General features: G+C 41.1%; 1 protein-coding gene across 2 annotated transcripts in view; it reads right to left on the bottom strand.

Moving 5' to 3' along the window:
• The window catches only part of mcamb (melanoma cell adhesion molecule b), a 45,641-nt gene extending 24,617 nt beyond the window's left edge, over positions 1 to 21,024 (bottom strand). For both annotated transcript variants that reach the window (XM_083886459.1, XM_083886460.1), the window contains exon 1: positions 20,884 to 21,024. In XM_083886459.1, the coding sequence (XP_083742585.1) occupies positions 20,884 to 20,947 (64 nt within the window). In that variant the 5' untranslated portion in view covers positions 20,948 to 21,024. The remainder of the gene's footprint in view (positions 1 to 20,883) is intronic.
• Between the last annotated feature and the right edge of the window lie 1,258 nt (positions 21,025 to 22,282).

Below are 22,282 nucleotides of genomic sequence, written 5' to 3'. Positions count from 1 at the left end.
TGGCTTTTTAATTTACGAATCGCCTCACAGGACGTCAGGTGATCAGCAGCGCTGAAAGAACGCTTGAAAGCGAAGGCAGCATAAAAGGGCATAAAACACGAGGGCGCGCGGTTATAATCATCTTATAAAAATAATTCCGGCCGTATTGCATTTGATTATAGAACAAAATAAAAAGACGACATACTCATATTCATACTGAACCAAACATCCTTCAATCAAACACCACTGTGGCAAAATGAAATGACAGCTCGGTTGGTGGTGTGTAGGGGGTTACGGGGGGTCACGATTCCAGACATGTCACATCTAAGAATAACAGAGGCCTATCAAGCTTGTTTGCTTACATGATACAGCAGAATTACAGTGACACTGACCCGAGTGGCAACAGAAATAGCAGCTCTTCAGGCACAGGGTGTGACAGAGAGAGAGAGAGAGGGAGCATGAGACAACACTGTGCCTTAGACAGGCTGCTCTAAGTTTTTGGATGTAAATAGGTATATAAAGAAAAATAAGGTGAATAGAATATGACCCTTGACAGTAAATGACTGAAGACAACGATGTTAGGAAGAAAAAGATGTGGATGTGTTGTGTTTATGTAGTGTTTGGGTCTCCAACACTTGCTTTGGCCTCTGACATTTATCATAATGATGGCTTAATGGTGCACTTAGGTAACATTATCAAGCTAAAGATAACCACTCTTACTGTATGTGGAGAGACGAGGAACACGGAGAAGTTCACAAGCTCCAGTTCTGCAAGGTTTATAAAAGCAACGGCACGCACACTCACAGAAATAAACAAACAAACTACTCTATTTAAAAGGACGCAGCGACTGAGACAGAGAACAGCTCTTGGATAAACGTCCAGTAAAGAGAGACATCATCATCATTATTATTATTATTATTATCATTCCAGCCACGTAAGTGTAGTTCTTTAACTGTTTAACTCTCCTGCAAACTAATAACAAAATGATCATCACAGCACGTCACAGTACTTATACATGAAACACTGTGTTTAATGTTCTTTTAAATATTCAAGTTTAACCACTGTTAATATACATTTAAAAAAGCATTTACAGCCGCCACTTTCAAGCTGCACAATCGACCTGTCTGAACCGCAACTTCAGCTTAAAGGTGCCATATGTAAGAATGTGGCCAAAAACAGTTACTACATTCAAATTCAAAACACCGAGGTCTTTTAGGTTTCGTTTTCTGACGTAACCGGCAACCCGTGGTTGCTCGGCAGCTGAGACTCTACTGACTGCAATGATTGTTAGACGGCGGTAGGTGGCGCCACATGCCAAAACATGATTTCAAAACATAAACATGATTTGCAGTCTGCAAAAGATTTTTTTTAATGCAAATATTTTGTCTGTACTGTTGTTGTTGGTGAGTTCAGTTTGTTATATGAACATTATTCCTGAGTCTCTGTGACATATTAGGAGGATTTTATGGCCAGTTGCTTTAGATTTATTACATAATGCACCTTTAAATCTCTGAAAAATCATACAGGTCAGATCACATTTCTGAGCAAGTAATATTGTATGCATTTAATTAAAACTACAAGACTTTTTTTAATCCTCAAACAAACAGAGCAGAGATGGAAATGTGTCCCATCGGTTAATTTCCAAAAAAGTAAAATGACAAAGTTTGAAAATGTCTAAATTATTTAAAGTGTTTTATATATTAGATTTAATTTTACATTTTCAGTTGTTGAGAATTGCAGTGATGCACGGCATATATATGAATTATGTTTGTTTGTTTGGTTTTTTTTTTTACTTAAAGCTTCTTAGTTGAAGATTCAGGTTTAGTTAAAAAGAATGCAGGGCCACATGCTGGAGTAGTGGCTAAAACTATTGCCTCACAACATTAAGATCAGCAATTTGAATCCTGGTTCAACCTGTGTGGAGTTTGCACGTTTCTCCGGGTAATGTGAGAGAGAACGGTTGTTCGTGTCAGGGTGTAACACGCTTTTTGGCTCCAGCTCCCTCACAGCCCCTCGTGTGGAGGATAAAGGAAAGAATGCATCAAAATATGCCCCTCTATAAGAAAATAGATGTAATGTTACCCTTTGAACTTTGTTCTCATAATTTCTCGACACAATTTCACCGCCTTCTCCAAAAGAATGTTACAGGAAGCCCTTGAAAAACACTGACACTTGAGGTTTTGTCGCTTCTTCATCAATCACATTATTCCTGTGACGCACGCTCAGGCATGTGAACAAAAAAAAAACTCTAGGATCAGACTTGACTTATTCATGAACCCTCCCCACACACACACACACAGACACAGACACAGCTCATGTCACCACAGACACACTCCACACAGCACAAATTGTAATGCCACAAATATGTCACTCAAACAACACAAAGACTGACTCGTTTTCATATGAGAACCCACTTTTTAAAGAGGGGTAAACCACTGCCAACCAAAGCTAATATGTGCGTAACATTTTTTTACAGGCATTTCTGTAGGACTTAATCGTGATAATATAGCCACAACAACTGTAAAGTTACAGTTAAATACTGCATTATAAATCACAGAATACCGTTCAAAAGTTTGGGGTCACATAGAAATGTCCTTATTTTTTGAAGGAAAAGCACTTTTTTTTCAATGAATATAACATTAAATGAGTCAGAAATACACTCTATACATTGTTAATGTGGTAAACGACTATTCTAGCTGCAAACGTCTGGTTTTTAATGGAATATGTACATAGGTGTATAGAGGCCCATTTCCAGTGTTCTAATGGTACATTGTGTTTGCTAATCGTGTTAGAAGACTATTGGATGATTAGAAAACCCTTGAAAACCCTTGTGCAATGATGTTAGCACAGCTGAAAATAGTTTTGCTGGTTCTCTGACGAAAGGGCAAAATTATTATTTGGAATAAAAATCATTATTTCTAATGTTGTCAATGTCTTGACTATATTTTCTATTCATTTTGCAAATAAAAGTGTGACTTTTAATGGAAAACAAAAAAATTGTACCCCAAACTTTTGAATGGTAGGGTATATATGGCATAACGACTGTGAACTTACTGTAAACAGCTTGTAAATTTACGAGCATGTATAGTAACTAACTGTGAAAGTTCATTATCTATGACACAGGAAGTTGCTCTAAATATACAAATACCATTGTCCTGAGCAATGCAATAGCTATAGCTGAATAAATAAATTAATAAATACATATTAATCAAGATGCATATGTTATAAAACATATACACAAATAAATCTTGAGAAGAAGGCTTTAAAAAAAGTGCACATTTATCATATGGTATACAATATTAATATTCTACAAATAGCAATTGTAAGTTTTTGCTTAATCTCGAGAGATTAATCACTGGCAATGTTGATGACAGTAATTTAATATTCTCACTTTAGACTATATTGTCCACATAATTGCTGGTTATTTTCATGTGGAGAAAAGCAGTGAGTGAGTCACTCTTCCAGGATTAATCCACTATTTTCTTTGGCGGGAAGGACCAAACCATGTGTGAGATCACGGGGGGGGGGGGGTGGTAAAACAGCTCCACAGCTGTCACAGCACGTCATCTAAAAACGTTTACGATTACTCCTTCTGCCTGTGGACAAAACTGTCATTTTTGATATGCCGTGCTATTGCGACAACCTTCTTCTCCCAGTGTATTCATCATAATTGATTTAGACGGGTAAAGCTGCACTGTGGCTACAATGTGTTTCATCATGTTTTTTTTATTGTGACCAAATGAGAGAGAAATACAGAGAAGACATAAGGAGATATAATGTGGTTACAGCTCTACGATTTGATGAGATATCACTCATTTAGCCGAGTATATGCAGTCCTGATGTGAGTGTATCTGTGGCCCAGAACAACTCTGGAAGTCTCGATTTACACTCAAACGTCTGATTAACCCTGTCCACGTATGATCAGGTTACCTAAGATAGATGTTAATACCGTAGTCAGAACGTGACCGAGACATGAACCAGTAATGTGCACTTGCATGTACTGCGTGTGCTGAATGACGCATCGTGCTGCAGCAGGAGTTGTTCCTGTTTTAAGTGTCTCGTTGCCAGGCAACCCCAGATTGTTTGGTTGGGGCCACATACATTTAGCAACCGTTCAGTTGAAAGTTAAAGACATGCATTTCAACTTCAGGCTTCAGAACGGACAAAGAAACTTCATCTGACGACACAGGGGAAATTGTCTAACAAAACATTTCATTTCTTTTTTTTGGCACATATGATATGTGACATAATGACAAGAGTCTGATCTCGGGAACAAACCAGTAAAGTTGCAGCTACAGAATGATTACCGATAATTATGATACAGCGCGGTGCGTCACACGGAGGCTTTGAGCCGTTTCAGGTGATGTTTCAACTGCTTTGTGCAGACAATGAGACGGACGGAGGCAGCTGCAGCACGCAAACTGCACATTCCCACAATGCCTCAGAGAAAGCCAGGTCAACTCGTCTCAGTGACCTTCCAGACACTTTCCCCCCAAACACAGGGAGAAAGAGAGAAAGAGTGTGTGTGTGCTGGAGCTGAACACCGGCAGTATCCTCTCAACATGCCATCGATATGAACGATTTCCAAAAAGGAATGGGAGTAGAGTATACAAAGAATGTAAATACAGTGGACAAGATCAGAGTGGACCACACAACGGGGGAGTCAGGGAGGGAGTCACGTCGCTCTCTGATTTCTCCCGGTGATTCAACGCTGTATTCCATTTCAACAGACCACCTGTCGCAGAGATCAACTCCACTTAGACCTGGCTCGATGCTCGATGCTCGCAGCTCACCAGGCTCCAGCCAATCCATCATTCTTGGGGACAGTGTTGACTCACAAACAGTTACAACAAGTACAGTAATAAAGCTCTGACTGTGTCTCCTGCAAAGGTCACTTCGAACATAAGATGGTTTCGCTTAAAAATGAATCATTACAACCCTAAAGTTACGAACAATAAAGTTTTCCAAAAGTTATCACAGCACTACAACAATTAACCCCAGACACAGTCGGACTTAATGATGTGAAATATGACAATAGGGCAAAGAATCCAAAACATATATCATCTTGTAGTGTTACTGGTGGGCCAATAGCTATAGCTCTCATACATACAATAATACTCAGTAATCACTGATGGTCAACAACAGTCAAGGCACGCATGCTTCATATGCTTTCCTCCCCCTCTAGAAACACCATGAAAGACACTACGGCCTGGTTTGGATTTCCAGGATTTGGCAATGGTGTGTTTTGTTTAGATTGTTATTTGCAGGGAAAATACCAAAAAATACACAGTTTGGCTCAATGAGTAAGAATAATAAGTCATTAGAAGAGCACAGACAAAGACCTACTTTATACCTGGTATTAAAATGCTTTTTCTGTGATTGGATTGCACCTGTACAACAGCTGACAACAGGAACATGATCATGTGTAGCTGCTAACTGACCTAAGGAGACATGTTTGTGCAGTAGTGGTCACAGAGGTTCAGAGGTCACAGAGAATGTGGTAATAAATAGCTTTATACATTTAAAGATGGACCAAAAAAACTGGTTTTAATTTGGATGATACAGTGTTAGAAATAAAAGTGCTAAGTAGAACCATCTAATGTTGTTCGGCTTGTCCTTATAGGAGAACCCTTTTTGGCTCCACCCTTTTGGAGGGGTCCACCAAAAACTTTTTCTTCAGGGAAAAGGGTTTAAAAGGTTCTCTAGATCAAAATGATTCTTACTGGAACCATTCATGTTACCAAGAACCCTTTAAAACCCTTTCTTCAGGAAATGGTTTTTCAGAAGCAAATGGTTCCAGGTAGAACCTCAGCCCTTGCAGAAGGACACTTATGGAACCCTTATTTCTAAGAGTGTAGAGCCATGGTTCCCAACTTGGGATCCATGCCAGAGATCACATCTTGAGAGGTTATTAAAATTATATTTGTGCAAATTACATTTTGAAAATCACAATCACACTTTTGGATAATCACATCTAGGCACACTCTTAGAAATAAGGGTTCCAAAAGGGTTGTTCTACATGGGCTGAGGTTCTACCTGGAACCATTTGCTTCTGAAAAAACCTTTCGCAAAGAAAGGGTTTTTCAAGGGTTCTTGGTAACACTAATGGTTCCAGTAAGAACCATTTTGATCTAGAGAACCTTTTAAACCCCTTTCCCTGAAGAAAAGGTTTTTCAAGGGTTCTTGGTGGAACACTCCAAAAGGGTTCCAGGTTCTACCTGGAGCCAAAAAGGCTTCTCCTATGAGGACAAGCCGAAGAACCGTATATGCTTCTACTTATTTCCAAGAATGTAGAGGATATGCAGCGCTGTCATCGATCAATCATGCAGGGATTATTGATCAATAATGCCAAAGAAAATCCTGCCTCCGGTTACTTTAATGAGTCAAAAACCTGTTAGGCAACAATTGCTGTGTTTTGCTATGTCCTCTCTAGAAAGTGAAGATCTATAAACCACGGAAAGACTAAAACAGAAATCATTTGAAAGCAGTTTCAGATCACAAACGATTAAAAAAAAGATCCAAGCACAGACTCTCAGTAGAGTTTTCTCTAACCTGAAGCTAACCCCTCTCTGATAAGCAGTTCTTCTGGTCCTCGCTCAGCTGCTAGATTTCAAAGACAAGTCACTCTATTCTCAAGCCTTTTTTGACAACTAGTTGGCAACAAAACTGCCCCCTCCCCTCCTCTCCCCTCCCCTCCCCTCCCGCTCAAAGTTTCCACACTCAGCTATTGTGATATGCCGACACATAGAGAGATAATAGGCATGAAACACACGATGACGTCTGACTCCGCACAGGATGCAGTCATGGTTCCCACATCCGAGCCTTTAAAAAAAGACTCTCCTCGTTTTTTAAAACAAAACATTTTTTACGCATGCATTGTGTGTGTGTATAAGTGCGTTTTATAAGTGAGTCTCTGCGGGGGCCGCCCCCTCCTTCCTCTTTCCCACGTCCACATATTATAAAATTGTCAGGCAGTCTGTGAGCAGGCAGAAGTATGGGAAAGGCCACTGGAGACATGGTCATTTTGTCAGATTGTGACCATACAGAAACACAGAGAGAGGCAGAGAGAGAGAGAGAGAGAGAGAGAGAGAGAGAGAGAGAGAGAGAGAGAGAGAGAGAGAGAGAGAGAGGTCCCATGACATGGTCTCACAAGTATGAGATGTGCATTGCTTGCTGTTGGCATATTATGGCTAAAGATAGATTGCAGATACACAGACTGAAAAGCTTTTTGCCCATTGACGCACAGGATGAGGTGCTCTGCAGCAGCTCTTTTCCTTTTTTGGTGGCAACAATGAAAAAAGAAAATACTGCTCATTCATAACAAGACGTTCATTAGTAACCTGAGTGTGCATCACGAGCAGATGAGGCTTTTGTTAAAGTGTGTGTGTGTATACTTATGAGAAACTGAGCCTTAGATTAAACTAAAATGTCATTGTTTAGGTGAAGTGGATGGATAAACGGAAAATAAACTATGTATTTTGCAGAAATGAAAAATGTCCCTCGATACTTTCCTTCCACGGCCTGATGGAGAAGGCTCTAAAAAGTCCTCTTCAGTTAAGTTAATTTTATTAAATCCATCCATTAACCCATTTCCTAGACACGTATTATTTGTGTTCAGGTGAAAACCTCATGAAACTGGTATTTAAATTTAATAGATAAACTTTGGCATTCCATGTATTTATAAATAATAATAAACGTTATTTATAGAGCACTTTTCAAAACAAAGTAACAAAGTCGGAGGCTTGTACAACGTTGAACCAGGTTTTAAAAAAACATTACAAAACTTAGGCCAGATCAAATCAGGCATTTTAAGCAATACAGACACTACAAGAGAAAAATAAAATTACAAAATAAAATAAATAAAATTATAAAGGTATCACATAATGGTTGCACATACTTGGATGTGCATTCCCTTATACACATATAAAGATATCTCTTTGTTTACTTTTTGAAAGAATGAATCAATTGAACTGAGCCAAGCATCCCATTTCTCCATGTTCTCACATGCTTTATTCATCGATATTCTTGCCTACTGAATACAAGGCTTGATTTCAAATTTCTCACATGCTGTGTGATGTGACATCCCGGGTGATTACGCAGCTACCGAGCAACGAAAACAATGACGCGCTTTGACTGCATCAGCTGTTTCTGCTCGGAAAAGGTTAATCAAAATTAATAAACTGACCCAAATCTCTCTTCTTCTTTTTTTTTTTCCTGAATATCTGCAACGTCTTGGATGGAAAGCATATTCCACTTTCATAGGGTAAGCACAGAACTAACTGTAAGATATGGGACTATAAATTAAGGCCTTGATCGTCTCGCATACAATCACAAAGTGAGAGAAGAGCAAACCATAAAAGTTAACTGCCCACCGTGATCTCGTGTAACTAAACACTGTGAAGCCACAGCAAACACAGCAGCCTGTTCTGTGGAGTCAGTGGTCATAGCGAAAAAAGGCGGAGGGCTTGCATTAGGTTAAAAGGATCCTAATGTGCATTAGATCAGCACAAAGCATTTCAGGAAAACAGCATCTATTATTAAGCAGGGTGTTGAACAACGAGAGAACAGACAGAAACCCTGACAGGACTCGAGTCTCCACTCCGGCTCCCTGAGGACAGGTTCAGATCTGAGGCTCAAACGAGGATCCGTGCTCTTCCAACTCTTTCTAGCACTCTAGCACTAAAGCTATGTTTCTGCAGAGGCTCCTAGACTTCAATGATCTGCAGCGTAAGAAGAACAAAAGGGTTCCAGGTGGATCCTTTATAAAAAAAAAAAAAAAGGTTCTACCTGGAGCCAAAAAGGGTTCTCCTATGAGGACAAGCTGAAGAGACAAGCATGTGACACGCTGGTGAATTTCGTCTGTGATTGGTCACAGGGGCTGCTGTGAAAATCTCAGCTGACATAGATAGCCAGTCCATAGTTTTTGAAGTTAGGGCAATGCCAAATCCTGTCTGCAATTATTATCTCAATACAATTTTACACTAAAGAAACACGGTCATGGGAAGTATCTTCAATGTTTTTCCAGTAAACCCTCCTAAATATATCACACTGGACCTTTAATTGAGGTGTTGCAGTCTCAGGGCTGCAGTTTTAGGTTCTTAAAACCGGGAGCTGGAGAAACTCATGTGTTTTTGTTGATAACTTGATTTGTCGTGTTCAACTGCCAATGTTCACTAAGTTTAAAGGGGTCATGTTATACCCAATTTCTCCAAGTTAACCTAGTTCCCTGGTGTCCTACTGAACATGTCTGTGACATGCTTTGGTCAAAATATCATAAGAATGAAGCACCACAGCAGTTCAATCACCCTGCCAAAACAGCCCTGTTCAGAACGCTCTGTTTAGTAGTATCTCTTTAGGTCCACCTTAAAGGTCCACCTTAAAAAAAAGTAAAAGAGGCAACTGGGAGCTAACAGCAGTTAGCATTTGGAAAAGTGATCATTTGCAGGCTCTAGCAGGCACATTGCTGTCACATATAACATGTATCCACTGGACAGATAAATCCTCTGAGGCTGGAAGTTTGTGTAGAACTCTGTGCTGCACTGTGGAGCCAAGAATAGAACTTTTCACAGACTTGGCGGACTATATCCAGAGTCCCAAATATAAGGATTTAAATGATTAAAAAGTTGATTTTGCAGAAAATGTCCCCTTTAAGGGCCAATCTTTTCTGTCTCAACTTCATCGTGCAGCTTCATTTCTGTGGAAAGTCCCCGGAGGAGGCACAGTGATACATCGCACTCCTCTGAGCCCTGTGCAGTAATTAGCTGGAGTCTCATCTTTATCACACTAAATAACAGAAGAGACAGAAGGGGAAAGGAGAGGAGAGGAGAGGCGCCTCGGCCCAGCAGTGGGTATATTTCTCACATTGACAAAACTTAGCAAAAGGGACAGAGAGGAGTCTGAGAGAGCTTGACCTCAGAGCAGGGACCCGAGGTGGAGAAGGATATAAATCACAGCATCAGAGCAAAGAAAACAGACCAGCAGGCAGTGAGCACATATTAATGTATGTAATCAATCTGCAGCCACTTATCACATATTTGTATTCACAATAACAGTTTAAAAGGGTTCTATAAATAGAAAAAAAATCTTAAAATCTTTGTTGTCCAGCAGTTAAACACCACAGCAACAAACATCAAAGGCAGCACAGAAAGTTTGAAGTTTGAAGTCCTCTTGGCTCTGGTTACAAAATAACCTTTTGTAACTCAGTTTATCATCTGAAGCATGAGGTCTGGATGCTTTTCCTCGTTAGGGCTGTGAACTGTTCTCGTGAAAACAGCAGTGTGACTGTATATCATACTGGACCAAATCAAATAACACGCTCTAACAGCCTTTCAAATGTGATTCATGCTCATGTCTGGAAACCACATCTCTTCTGGAAAATTCTGATTCGAGTCCATCTTTGCAGCCCAACGTTATCAGTACGAGATCCACAGATCCACAGGTGCCGTCTTTGTTTATCTGTACCCATATGTAGGGACTCTTAGACGACAGAGGCGTCCTTTAACATCGTCAAAGACATGACTAACATGACTAAGACATAACAAACTCAATTTGTTTTACATCTCAAAACTATAAGCTTCAATTTAAGATGTCACTTTAGTGCCTGTTTGTCCTGCAACTCTGTGCAGCTTCTGCTGTGACAGGAAAACAGATAAAGACCTGGAAATGACGCATGAAAACTAAATTTAAAAAATAAAGAAAACATCTTTTATCTGTACATTTGTCAATCCAATAAAAACGATACAAGGAAATCCATTATTGAATGAAAGACGTGCGTTTTAAGGCTCCTGGAGTTAAGAAAATGAAGAAAAGTGTCTCTGATGACTGAATATCGACTCATCTTACACTCATGTGCAGGTACTTGTGCATGATTGTCTGTGTAGCTTTTGACTGTGGAGTTAACTTAATTTAATTTGGCTCATGAAATCTCTCCACATTTTATTCCAGAAATAGTCTGAGGCAAACAGCATGAGCTCTAATGGTGTTGGTGGAGAACATCAGTGGAGCTGGTTTCAGGACGATGCATCTACTACAGATTTCTTCTTCTTCTTCTTTAAGTTTGGAAAACCCTTTTTTACAAAAGAGGTGGAAAAAATATATGTGCATTCGTTGCAACACGAGGACATAAATTATGTGTTTGTCTTGCCAATGAGGCAAAGGGGGAGTCTTAAAACGTCAGTGAAGTTGATGAAATTTGGCACAGATGCCTTTTCTATTAGTCATAAGGCCCCCATGCATCATACGCCTGACATGATGGTGTCAATTTCAACATTTTGGGCAAACTCCACACCCTTTGTAACGCCTTGTAAAGAATGTCAACCATTTCTCAATGCCTATAACGACTGAGAAGAAACCACCATTCTGACACTGGAGTCAACGCGACTGACAAGACGGAACAACTGGCCCTTCTGACTGGGGGCCACTAAACTACCTTTGGCCCAGAGTGAGAGAGAAACACATAATCCCCACATTTTCTTTAACATTTACAAGAGTAAAAAAAAGACACCAGATCCCAAATGCTTTTCCTTGTAGACTAAAAAAACGACCTAAAACCTTTTTATATAAATATAGCAAGGCAATACATTAGAGCATGGGTAGAGAAGTGGAATCTGCGTATGTCTGACTCACTGAGACAAACTGTAATCACAATCTTTCCCATAACATGAATAATCTGGCATCATTTATCGGGGCAAGTTCTATGTTGCAGTTAAATGTCCCTCACCCTTCTCTTCCCAGAGTGTTAAAGAACATATATAAGCCTTCAGCTACCATCAAATCTCCAAAAATGTTAAAGGTGCCATATGTAAGAATGTGGCCAAAAACGGTTACTACATTCAAATTCAAAATACCGAGGTCTTTTAGGTTTCGTTTTCAGACATAACTGGCAACCCGTGGTTGCTCGGTAGCTGAGACTCTACTGACTGCAATGATTGGTAGACGGCGGTAGGTGGCGCCACATGCCAAAACATGATTTCATAACATAAACATGATTTGCAGTCTGCAAAATATTTTTTTTAATGCAAATATTTTATATGTACTGTTGTTGTTGGTGAGTTCAGTTTGTTATATGAACATTATTCCTGAGTCTCTGTGACATATTAGGAGGATTTTATGGCCAGTTGCTATAGATTTATTATATAATGCACCTCATCCATAGTGAGCAACTGTAACACCATGGTGTTGACCTCTGCAGCCGATCTGGCTCATAATATAAATATAAAGATACATATTGGGGTCATTAAAAAAAAGCTAACTAATAATACACTTATATGATACAAAAAATATATATATTTTAAAACTTTACTGTCACATAAAGCAAACAACACTTATATTAACAGCAGGAAACAAGTTCTAACATCAGCACTGCTGTAAAAACTCCTTTGTGTACATGGCTGAGTCAGTGTCATCCAGAAAACAACTTTCTAATCTTTGAAACTAATTTAAAGAGTCAGGGTTCTTCACCCACAGAAGTCAGTGGATAAGATTTGGCTGATTGAGAGTTTTCTGAATTAGTTTCAATTGTTTCAAAATGTGACTAACGTTTAACTTTGCAAGTCATCCCACACAGAGGAGAGTTACACGAGGTACAGTAGCCTCGGTGAACCTCACCGAGCGGACGTCAGAAGGCAGATAAGATAAAATAATAATACATTTAATCCCACAGGAGAGAAAGCAAAACAAAACAGATTCCAGCACAGTCAGGAGGAAAAGGGGGTGAACGGTAAAAGAGCAACAGATCAGTAACTAATGTCTTATAAATTATAAGACGGGTTTATAGATGGTTAATTGTGAAAGGAGCAAAAAAAAATTTGTTATAAATAATACTTGTTGTCCGTATATGGTCAAAGCTCCACGGACCAAAACTCTGCCCTGTGTGATTCTTGTCCAGTGAGAACTAAAAACTGACGACACGCAGACGATTTCTCATTGTTTTTACACAAGGGTTCGGGTTCCAGAAATCCAGAAATAACACAGGCCCCAGAGTCGGAACGTGACGACACAAGACAGAGTAAAAAAGGAACATAGAAACTATACACGTCACGTGACACATCGGAGAAACCAATTAGCGACAGTGGTTACACTAAACAGACGCACAGGGAAGAAATCCCAGAAAGTAAAAGAGGAAATAAACAGACAAGCTACAAAAAAAGTCTGCCGTAATAGCGGCTGTGGAACACAGTGTATAATCAAATAGTTTTCATGTATTAATAATGAAACTACTTATACTGTGGCCACAGAGACATCAACTTGTTATCAAAGATAATATATTGTAACAGCTCCATCACTAATCTATGTTATTACTCAAAACTATTGCTTAAGCCAAGTGAGTCAAAGTTATAAGTGTATATTTGTCAGGAGTGGAACTGACTTCTACTCAGCAGTTAACAAAATAGTCAGAGTTTATTGTGTGTTACAATACAGTAGTAATTACTGTTTGGTCAGGAGAGGGCTCCTCCCTGTCCTTGATGGCATTTTGGCGATTTACCCACTTGAATGTAACCGACCTTTTCTCACAGCTCATTAACAACCAGTTTGTGGGCAGCTGAAAAGCGGAAGCGATGCTCCTCTGTTTTGCAGCAGTGATGCGGTTTCACTTATGATCAGTAAAGCACATGAAAGTACTAAAATAAGTGTTTTTCCACCAAGTCCAAGGGAGGGGAAAAAAAACAACAACAACAAGTTACAGAAAATGTTATATGGTGTTACTTTTTTTTGCATATTTGGTTTCTCTTTAAATTATTGTTTTTCAGCACTGTCCCAGGTTCTAAAAAAGCAAGGATTCCTACAAACAATAATAGCTGTGCGTGTTGTGGTGTGACGCTGGAAATGGAAACATCACTGGCGTGTTCTCCCAGGTTTTACACCAAATATTCTACTGGTGAGAAAAACCCATTTAAACCTGGGATACAACTACAATTCCAACATTCCTCTTTCAGAGTCAACACTGTATCAATAACCTTGCATTAAAGGGGACATATTATGCAAAATCAACTTTTTAAACATTTAAATCCTTATATTTGGGACTCGGGAGGCCCTATCAGTCGGCATAGTGTGAAAAACGATGACTCATTCATGTTTTTGTGGTCCTCCTCAGTCTAAGTACAGGACATAAAACACGCTATTTTGACTTCCGCACTCACTGGGACGTCACAATGCGCTAAATTCCTGGAATTGTCTCGCGGAGCTCCGTGCTTGCGAGGGCAACGGTATCCGAAAACCGGAAGTCCACAAAAACTTCTATTCTTGGCTCCACAGTGCAGCACAGAGTTCTACACAAACTTCCAGCCTCAGAGGATTTATCTGTCCAGTGGATACATGTTATATATGACGGCAATGTGCCTGCTAGAGCCTGCAAATGATCACTTTTCCAAATGCTAACTGCTGTTAGCTCCCAGTAGCCTCTGTGGCTGATGTCATTTCTTGTCCCTTAAGTTTCGTTTTACTTTTTTTTAAGGTGGACCTAAAGAGATGCTACTAAACAGAGCGTTCTGAACAGGGCTGTTTTGGCAGGGTGATTGAACTGCTGTGGTGCTTCATCCTTATGGTATTTTGACCAAAGCATGTCACAGACATGTACATTAGGACACCAGGGAACTAGGTTAACTTGGAGAAATAGGGTATAATATGTCTCCTTTAAAGATACAGTGTGAAGGATGCAGCTGAAAATCCCTCACCTCATCCTTCCCTTTCAGGCATGTGGGCGAACCTATGGACGCCTTCATTTATCATTAAAACCCTGCTGTTAATAAGTCTTCAGTTTGTCCATTGTATGCTATACTGCAAAACTATAGTGGTCCAACATAGTGACCTCTGGAGGTAAGTAAATCTAAAATTCTGGAGCAACAAAAACAACTCTTCATACACTACATGCAAACGATTGCACACATCCGCATAATTACTTTATAATCAAATTCTGCCAAATGGAAACAATTTCACATAATACGTGACTCTCACTGTCCTGTATAATCTTATAACTTGACACAGTTGTTGTTTCTGTCCCCCATTTTTCCTTTCATCCCAATCGGTCGAGGCAGATGGCCGCACATCTTTGAGTCTGGTTCTGTCAGAGATTTGTTCTTCTGTTAAAACAGAGTTTTCCCTAACACACACAGGGACAAAAGGTCGCCCTGCTCCGAGCAGGTGGCCATGTTTGTGTTTACATCACGTGTCAATGAGTCTGGGGGTTCGTGCCTACATGGCAGTGTGTTGTCACTCAGGACTGTGGGGGGGGGGGGGGGGGGGGGGGGGGGAACTAATAAGTGCACTCAGCTGCCCATCTGATCAGGCAACTTCAAAGTGTGTTGGAGCAACAGTGAGTGGAAACAGTCAGAGGGGAGTTGCTGTTGTAGCTACAATTGATCTCTAAACCCCCGTGATACAAGTGGATTTCCCCCCTGCAGCCAAATATAAAACAGCACATCACCAAACACTGGATTTGTCTGGCGTTGTGTTTCCATTATGTTTCACAGGTGACATCCACAACAAGCACGAGGCTGATACTATGTGATATAACAGTGTATATGACTGATGGGGGGTTTTATACTATGAAAATCAAGCTGTAGCAAAGGATGTTGCAAGAAAATGTGAAGTTTTCTCTTTGAAGAAACATTTTAATCTGTTCTGATACACTATGAATGAAAAGCCGCGTTGCTATGACACCATTAAAACGACACCATTTCTTTGCTCGAGCTACTTCAGACAAACAATCATTTGTTGTTACTCGGGGAAAACACACAAACACAAAATGGCCCCCGATGACAACACAACACAAAGACCTGTCAGCTTTTTTCCACCAGAAACAGGCCCCGACCTTCTCCATCACTGCTTGGCTTTATTGACCCAAGTAATGGTGATAATGGATGTTATTCACATCAATAGGGAAGATCAAACAGTAAAAGGAAACCCTTTGCTTCTGCAGCGCACACGCTCCCAAGTGCACAGCTTCAACCCATTACTTGTTCCTGCAGGGAGTTGGTGTTATGGTGTTCCCATAAAAACACTCCAAAATGTGGATTTTTCTCGCTGCTTTCATGGTCCATCACTCATCTGACTAATCTGTGTGTGTGTGTGTGTGTGTGTGTGTGTGCGTGCGTGCGTGCGTGTGTGTGTGTGTGTGTTGTCATTTGGCTCACGCGGTGTATGCAGGGATACGCTAATATGCTACTCAGTGGAAAGAAAATCAGTGGATCTGATGTGATCTGTAAACACTAAATGTGACATAAAAGCTTCACTTTAGCAAAACAACACGCCATAAAGGAAGGTGGCGACAGACAAGAGTGAGTGCTTATATTGCGTATTTCAAATGCCTGGTTCAAGCTAGCTGGTAAAGGGGTCGTAACCTATGTTCCCCGGGTCCTATGTTCCCCGTTTTTCCCAAAAAAGGTCCACTTTGTATGTGACAGGGGAACATAGGACCCTTTTTTTGAAAAAGGTTAGGGTTAGGGTTAGAGAAAGGGTCCTATGTTCCCCTGTCACATACAAAGCGGGGAACATAGGACCCGGGGAACATAGATACGGTCCCCTGGTAAACAGCTGAATAGTTTAGTATATTGGAGTGATGTTGGTATTAGCAGATATTCAAGGTCGGAAGGCTGTCCTTCACCTGAGAGAAGCAGAGTCAAGTTTCACGTGCTCTTCCTTGACTCTCACCCATCCATCCATCCTTCCCTCCACAATGTTCTATGAGAATCTGCGCCGTAGTTTTTCCGTAATCCTACAAACCAACAGACAAAGCAGCAGATAGAAAACAACCTCCTATACAAAGGTAATGTACAAACAATAATTCCAGAAGGGGGAGCTGCGCCTCTCAGAGCTGGTGTGCTAATTATGTCACTTCCGGGTATTGGCCAATCACAAGACAGTGGTGAAGGCTCTAGGCTGGCTGGCCAATCACAACACAGTCTGTCTTCTGGGTGTGAGAGTTCAGTCTGACACCGCGGCTGAGGAGAACATCAGTAAGGAGAGATTTCTGTCGGCTCGTTTTCAGCAACTAGGAGGTTTTTCACCATAAAAATAAGTTAATGTATGTAAGTAGACCTCCATAACTCACATATATGTGCAACAGGACCACTCTATGGGAGCTTTAAGACATAAGAACTATTTCATCCTTTGCCTTTAAGGGTCATTGTACTACAACATGTAACGGCACAACACTAATGTTCACCCGGGCTTTGCATGTGTTTCCTTTCCAGGTTTCACTGGGGATCTGGATAGCGTTCCACTAATACTAACAACCGTAAATTCACCAAAACAATTTTAGACAATCTCCAGATTGATGTAGCGCTGTCACGCCAATGATCACAAACAGCGGTAGAACTGCTCCCTTTTTTCTGTGGGTCGTCCACTCGCCAGTCTGGGAACACAAACACAGAGAGTGCTTGAACAGCTCAGGGCAAAGATAAGACGCCATGTGCCCATGACAAACTTTCTCAGTAATGACCTGGTTTTAGAACACCACCATCTATGTTTCTATCGCCTGGTTATTAAAGGTCACATAGAGTGGTCCTGTTGCACATAAATGTTAGTTATGGAGGTCTACTTACATATATTAACTTGTTTTTATGTTCAAAAACCCCCTATTTGCTGTAAACTAGCTGATAGAAATCCTCTTTTCTGACAGTGTTTTTCTGCTGCGAGATTTCAGAGTGAACTTTCACCCCCAGAAGACAGAGTCTTGTGATTGGCCAGTACTATCCAGCACATCCGTTCTCAGAAGCGCAGCGCCCCCCTCTGGAACGGCGGATGCACTGCTCCTCATTATCAAAACATTGTTTTAACAGTGTTTAAAAATAGCTTCGTTACGACTCCCCGCCACAGTCCCTTTTATGACTTTAAACCGGAGTCAGACCCAGAGTCAGAAGACACTGTTGCTCGTGAAACACCTCCACAACGGACGTTATTCTTCTTCTGCGGTTCAATGTACGTAACCGGATGAAGGAGCAGGACGATCGGTTGTTCAGGAGAACCGCTGCTTACGTAAATTTTACGGGATTTTCAGTGATCTCGTTGAGCCCCGAGATTACAATAAACACAACGTTCTCAGCAGTGGCTGAACTGTTTGTTTCGAACCGTCAGGGTTTCGTAAACAAGGTAATGACGCAGATACACACCAAAAAAACAGCGATAATAGGAACTTCCGGTCTAGTTCCGCTTTAAAGCACTGAGGAATATGTGGCAAACATTTGTGGATATGTTCTGTACGAATAGCTTTTGTGAGAGCAGAAAACAGCCAAACACACGAAAGGCCTCCTCACTACACCCTATTTTACAAAGTCCAACAGCTGTTCATGGACATGGAAATGAAAGAGTCACAGTCTCTCTCTCTCAGGGCCTGCTCTGCTCTACTGATCCTCTCCCAGATTGCTGGGCCTCAATTTTCTATGCTGTGGCCCGAGACATAACAAGGACGCGTATTGTCTGTGACCAGCTCGCTTCTTCTGAAGAGCACCAGTTGATGAAACTAAGTCTCAGAGATCCTCAGCTGCGGCCGACAGTGGTGACCTTTAAATGGAGCGAGGTCTAATGCGGGCCGCTCTTTGGCTCGGCTTGATTAGCTGATGTCACAGAAAATGAATAGTATCCTTATGGAGGGTCAGTGGTGCGGCCCAGCAGCAAGTCCCTCTCTCCTTTCATATGCCATCACAGTCTGGAGACAGAGGGTTGGCAGCGACACAGTCGCCCTCATACTTGCACATACATGTGTATAAGTGTTCAGACAGAGCGTCTTTGCAGTCCCAGCAGTGGCTGAGTGGGAGTTCACCAACATCATCACATGCTTGAGATAATTTAACTTCTGAAGATTTCCAGAGCGACAAAAGCTCGCCGATTATTCAGTTCGTTGATCAAGAAAACAATAAATCTGCAGCAATTTCTAATAAAATTTCAAAACAATCAAATTCACAATTACGACAAAGTGAAATATCCAAATTTAAAGACACTGTATTTATTTGATAGAGATGAACCCTTTAACACCTAAGCCTCAAAGTGTGCAATGTTTTAGAAAAAAACACTGGATTTTATGTGTTAAATTTGAAATTTGAACAGTATGAAACATATTTAAAATAACATTTGGTTGAGTTTTTAAAAATAATCACTTTATACTGTATTGTGTAGCATTATACATGAATCAATTTACCTAGAGCTCCCATGGAGTGGTCCTATCACACATATATGTGAGTTATGGAGGTCTACTTACATACATTAACTTGTTTTTATGGTCAAAAACCTCCTAATTGCTGCAAATCTCTCCTCAATGAAGCTCTTGTCAGCTGCGCAGTTTCAGACCAAAATCTTGTGATTGGCCAATACCTGGAAGTGACGTAATTAGCACGTCAGCTCTCATAAGCGCAGCACCCCCTCTGGAACGGTGGACACACTGCTACTCATTAAACATTGTTTTAACAACACCGTAGCCCCTTTTTTTCACGCCTTTGACCCGGAACCGGACACAGAGTTAGAAGACGCGCGCGTGAAACACCTCCACAACAGATGTTATTCTTCTTCTGCGGTTCAATGTACGCAACCGGATGGTGCAGATACACACCAAAAAACTGCATTAATTGGAACTTCCGTTCTATGGGAGCTTTAAACTCCTTCACCAAACATATAAAAAACCCAGCACAGTGGAAACAGCCTTATATAGAAGAACTGCTGTCTAATCTCTTGATATGTTCCAACAGTGCGGTGTAACACAATGAAAGGCAAGGTCAAACTTGCGAACGCAAGAAAGCCACATAAGTCCAGGAAGTGGACTTGATTGAGGGCAGAGAGCCGGAGGAGATCACGGACAATAGTGGGGCTGAACTTTAAACAGGAGATCGACACAATACACCGACGTAAGGAAGCGAAGTGGTCAGTGGCAAACAGGAATAAGGAAAGGAGAAGACCTGGGGAGAGTGGTGGGGTGTGAAGAGGAGGGAAGTCAAGCTCACGGGGAGAGGAAAAAGGTGGGGGAGTGACACACACTGACCTGAGTGAGGAAGCAAATCAACACCAGAGAACTTGTTTAGAAAAAAAAGAAGCAGGAGAGCAGAGGCAGAGTGTGTGTGCCCTGCTCACCCACATAACACCTCATACATAAAAGTACGCTCACACGTCACCTGAGCATAAACATGCCCTACATCTGCATCGGAGAGGGAGAACTTTTGTCATCTCGTTAAACACGAGGTCTCGCGTTAACATTTGTACACCTTTAATACAAATATCTCAGTGTGGTCCTGTGCAGTCATGAGCTCTGTATATGTCACTGAGATGATGTGTTTGACTGTGTGTGTGCGTGCGTGCGTGCGTGCGTGCGTGCGTGTGTGTGCGTGTGTGTGTGGACAGAAACATGAAGCTGCATTTATAGAGCTGACCTCCATTCATGTCAGGAGCTACAAATACAAACACAGAACTATATTCAAACTAAAAGGAAAAAAAAGATAACTTCAAAGTGTAAAAGTTAACTTTGACTATGACACGGCGGATGCTGTTCATATCTACAGTAAGTCGCTCATTATTCTTGTGAGGTCTGAGTAACATGGAGTGTGGCATCGTGTTATTTCAATCAGAAAAGTCTCACACTTTCACACTTCAGGCCCATCATAAAGTTTTCGATAGTAATTCTACCTTTGAGCGTGTACATGTACGTCTACTGTATATATGCAGCCCTGCGTGTGACTGCAGTCGCCAGCCTCTGTTGGTTTTAAGAGAATCTTAATGTAAGCAAAGAGGAGATGGTCTGCGTAACATCACATCTATGCAGTTTTTAGCAGCTGCTCCAACTCACAACTCTAAACACTCCACAAATACATCACTAACTGTTACAACTGTTCAGATGGGAGGGGGTAAAAAAAATCTGCACTGCACATCATTCACTCCATCACCCAGAAGAGAAGATGATGGTGTTAATAATAATCAGGTACTCACCTCCCCAGGTGTGAACGAGGAGCAGGAGACCGAGGAGCAGGGATGCAGAGTTGCGCACAGCCATGGATGGTTGTTGTTGGACGGTTTAGCAGCTGTCTGTGCTCCGGTGTGTGTGTGTGTGTGTGTGTGAGAGAGAGACAGTGTGAGAGTGTGTGTGAGTGTGTGTGAGCGTGTGTGAGGGAGTCTGTCAGGGACTACTCCTGCTGGAGGGAGAGAGAGAGAGAGAGAGAGAGATAGGCGGTGAGGCAGGGAGGCAAATGAAGAGCCTGGAGGTCTCCACTGTAAAAAGTGTCTGCGCGCACTTGTCATTAAAGGCATAGTTTAGCTGCTCTCTGTAGGACTGACACTCACTGTGTGTTTACATGCGTGTTAAAAGTCCGATTTCAGTCGGACTAAGACAATAACTGGGTTTTCTTAATGTCACGTGGACACATTAGTGCAGTCCTTCTCAAATAGTGGGGCGGGGCCCCCCTGGGGGGGCAAGTGTGTGAGCCCCAGGGAACATGCCATTATTGTTGCACATCTACATCCACAAATTAATGCACTTTTCTGTTACAGACTAAAAAGCAATGTTAATAAAGTTATTCTTTGTTGTAAGTTGATCTGTATTTTGTTTTCTTTAATGTTAATAAGCATACAGTGTTATGCAGAGGTGCACTTATAACAATTTTATAGACATGTTTTCTTCATCCTAAGGGGGACATAACAGAAAATAATTGAGAAGCACTGCATTAGTGTGACTAAAATCGAGCTAGACTTAGTCAGACTAACATACCTGGATAATGGGATTCATGGTGTAATAACTCCTCCATGTATACGCTTAGTCGGACTGAAGTCAGACTGGAGTCGGACTCCCCGGTCTTTGACCCTGAAGTAGAAGGAGACGACATATACAGCAAACACAAGAGCAATGCTCCATCTAATTTATATCATGACTAATATGTACAGCAGGTAACGAAACATACAGAAGGCACAGCACAATCCATCTCGCAGTTTGTTTTTCTGTGGCATAAAGGTCAACAGGAAACTGTTTCAATATGTGCTAGCTTACAGCGAGATACAGCGCCACCTACGGAGGCGGAGACACACAGATAAATCGATTTTCTCCTCCCCATGTATACTCGGACTCGGCAAGTTTCCCCAATTGCCTGTCTTAGTCAGACTATGGCCTTAGCTTGATTAAACTGTGCATGTAAACGTACTGAGTGATGACTTCATTGTGAGTCACTCACTTCGTTAGCCACTTGACAAAATGCTCAACTAACAAACAATAAATAAAATGCAAACTTAAGCCATATAAGTTGTATATAATATATATATAATAATATTATCGGATTTAGCTATATTTATTAACCGTTTTGAAGCAGCAGCTCCTGTGTCCCTGTAAGCTGAAAAAAAC

This window comes from Microchirus variegatus (assembly GCF_963457635.1).
Source record: "Microchirus variegatus genome assembly, chromosome: 3".
NCBI classification, from domain to species: domain Eukaryota; kingdom Metazoa; phylum Chordata; class Actinopteri; order Pleuronectiformes; family Soleidae; genus Microchirus; species Microchirus variegatus.
This window is presented reverse-complemented; position numbering and strand designations above follow the sequence as displayed.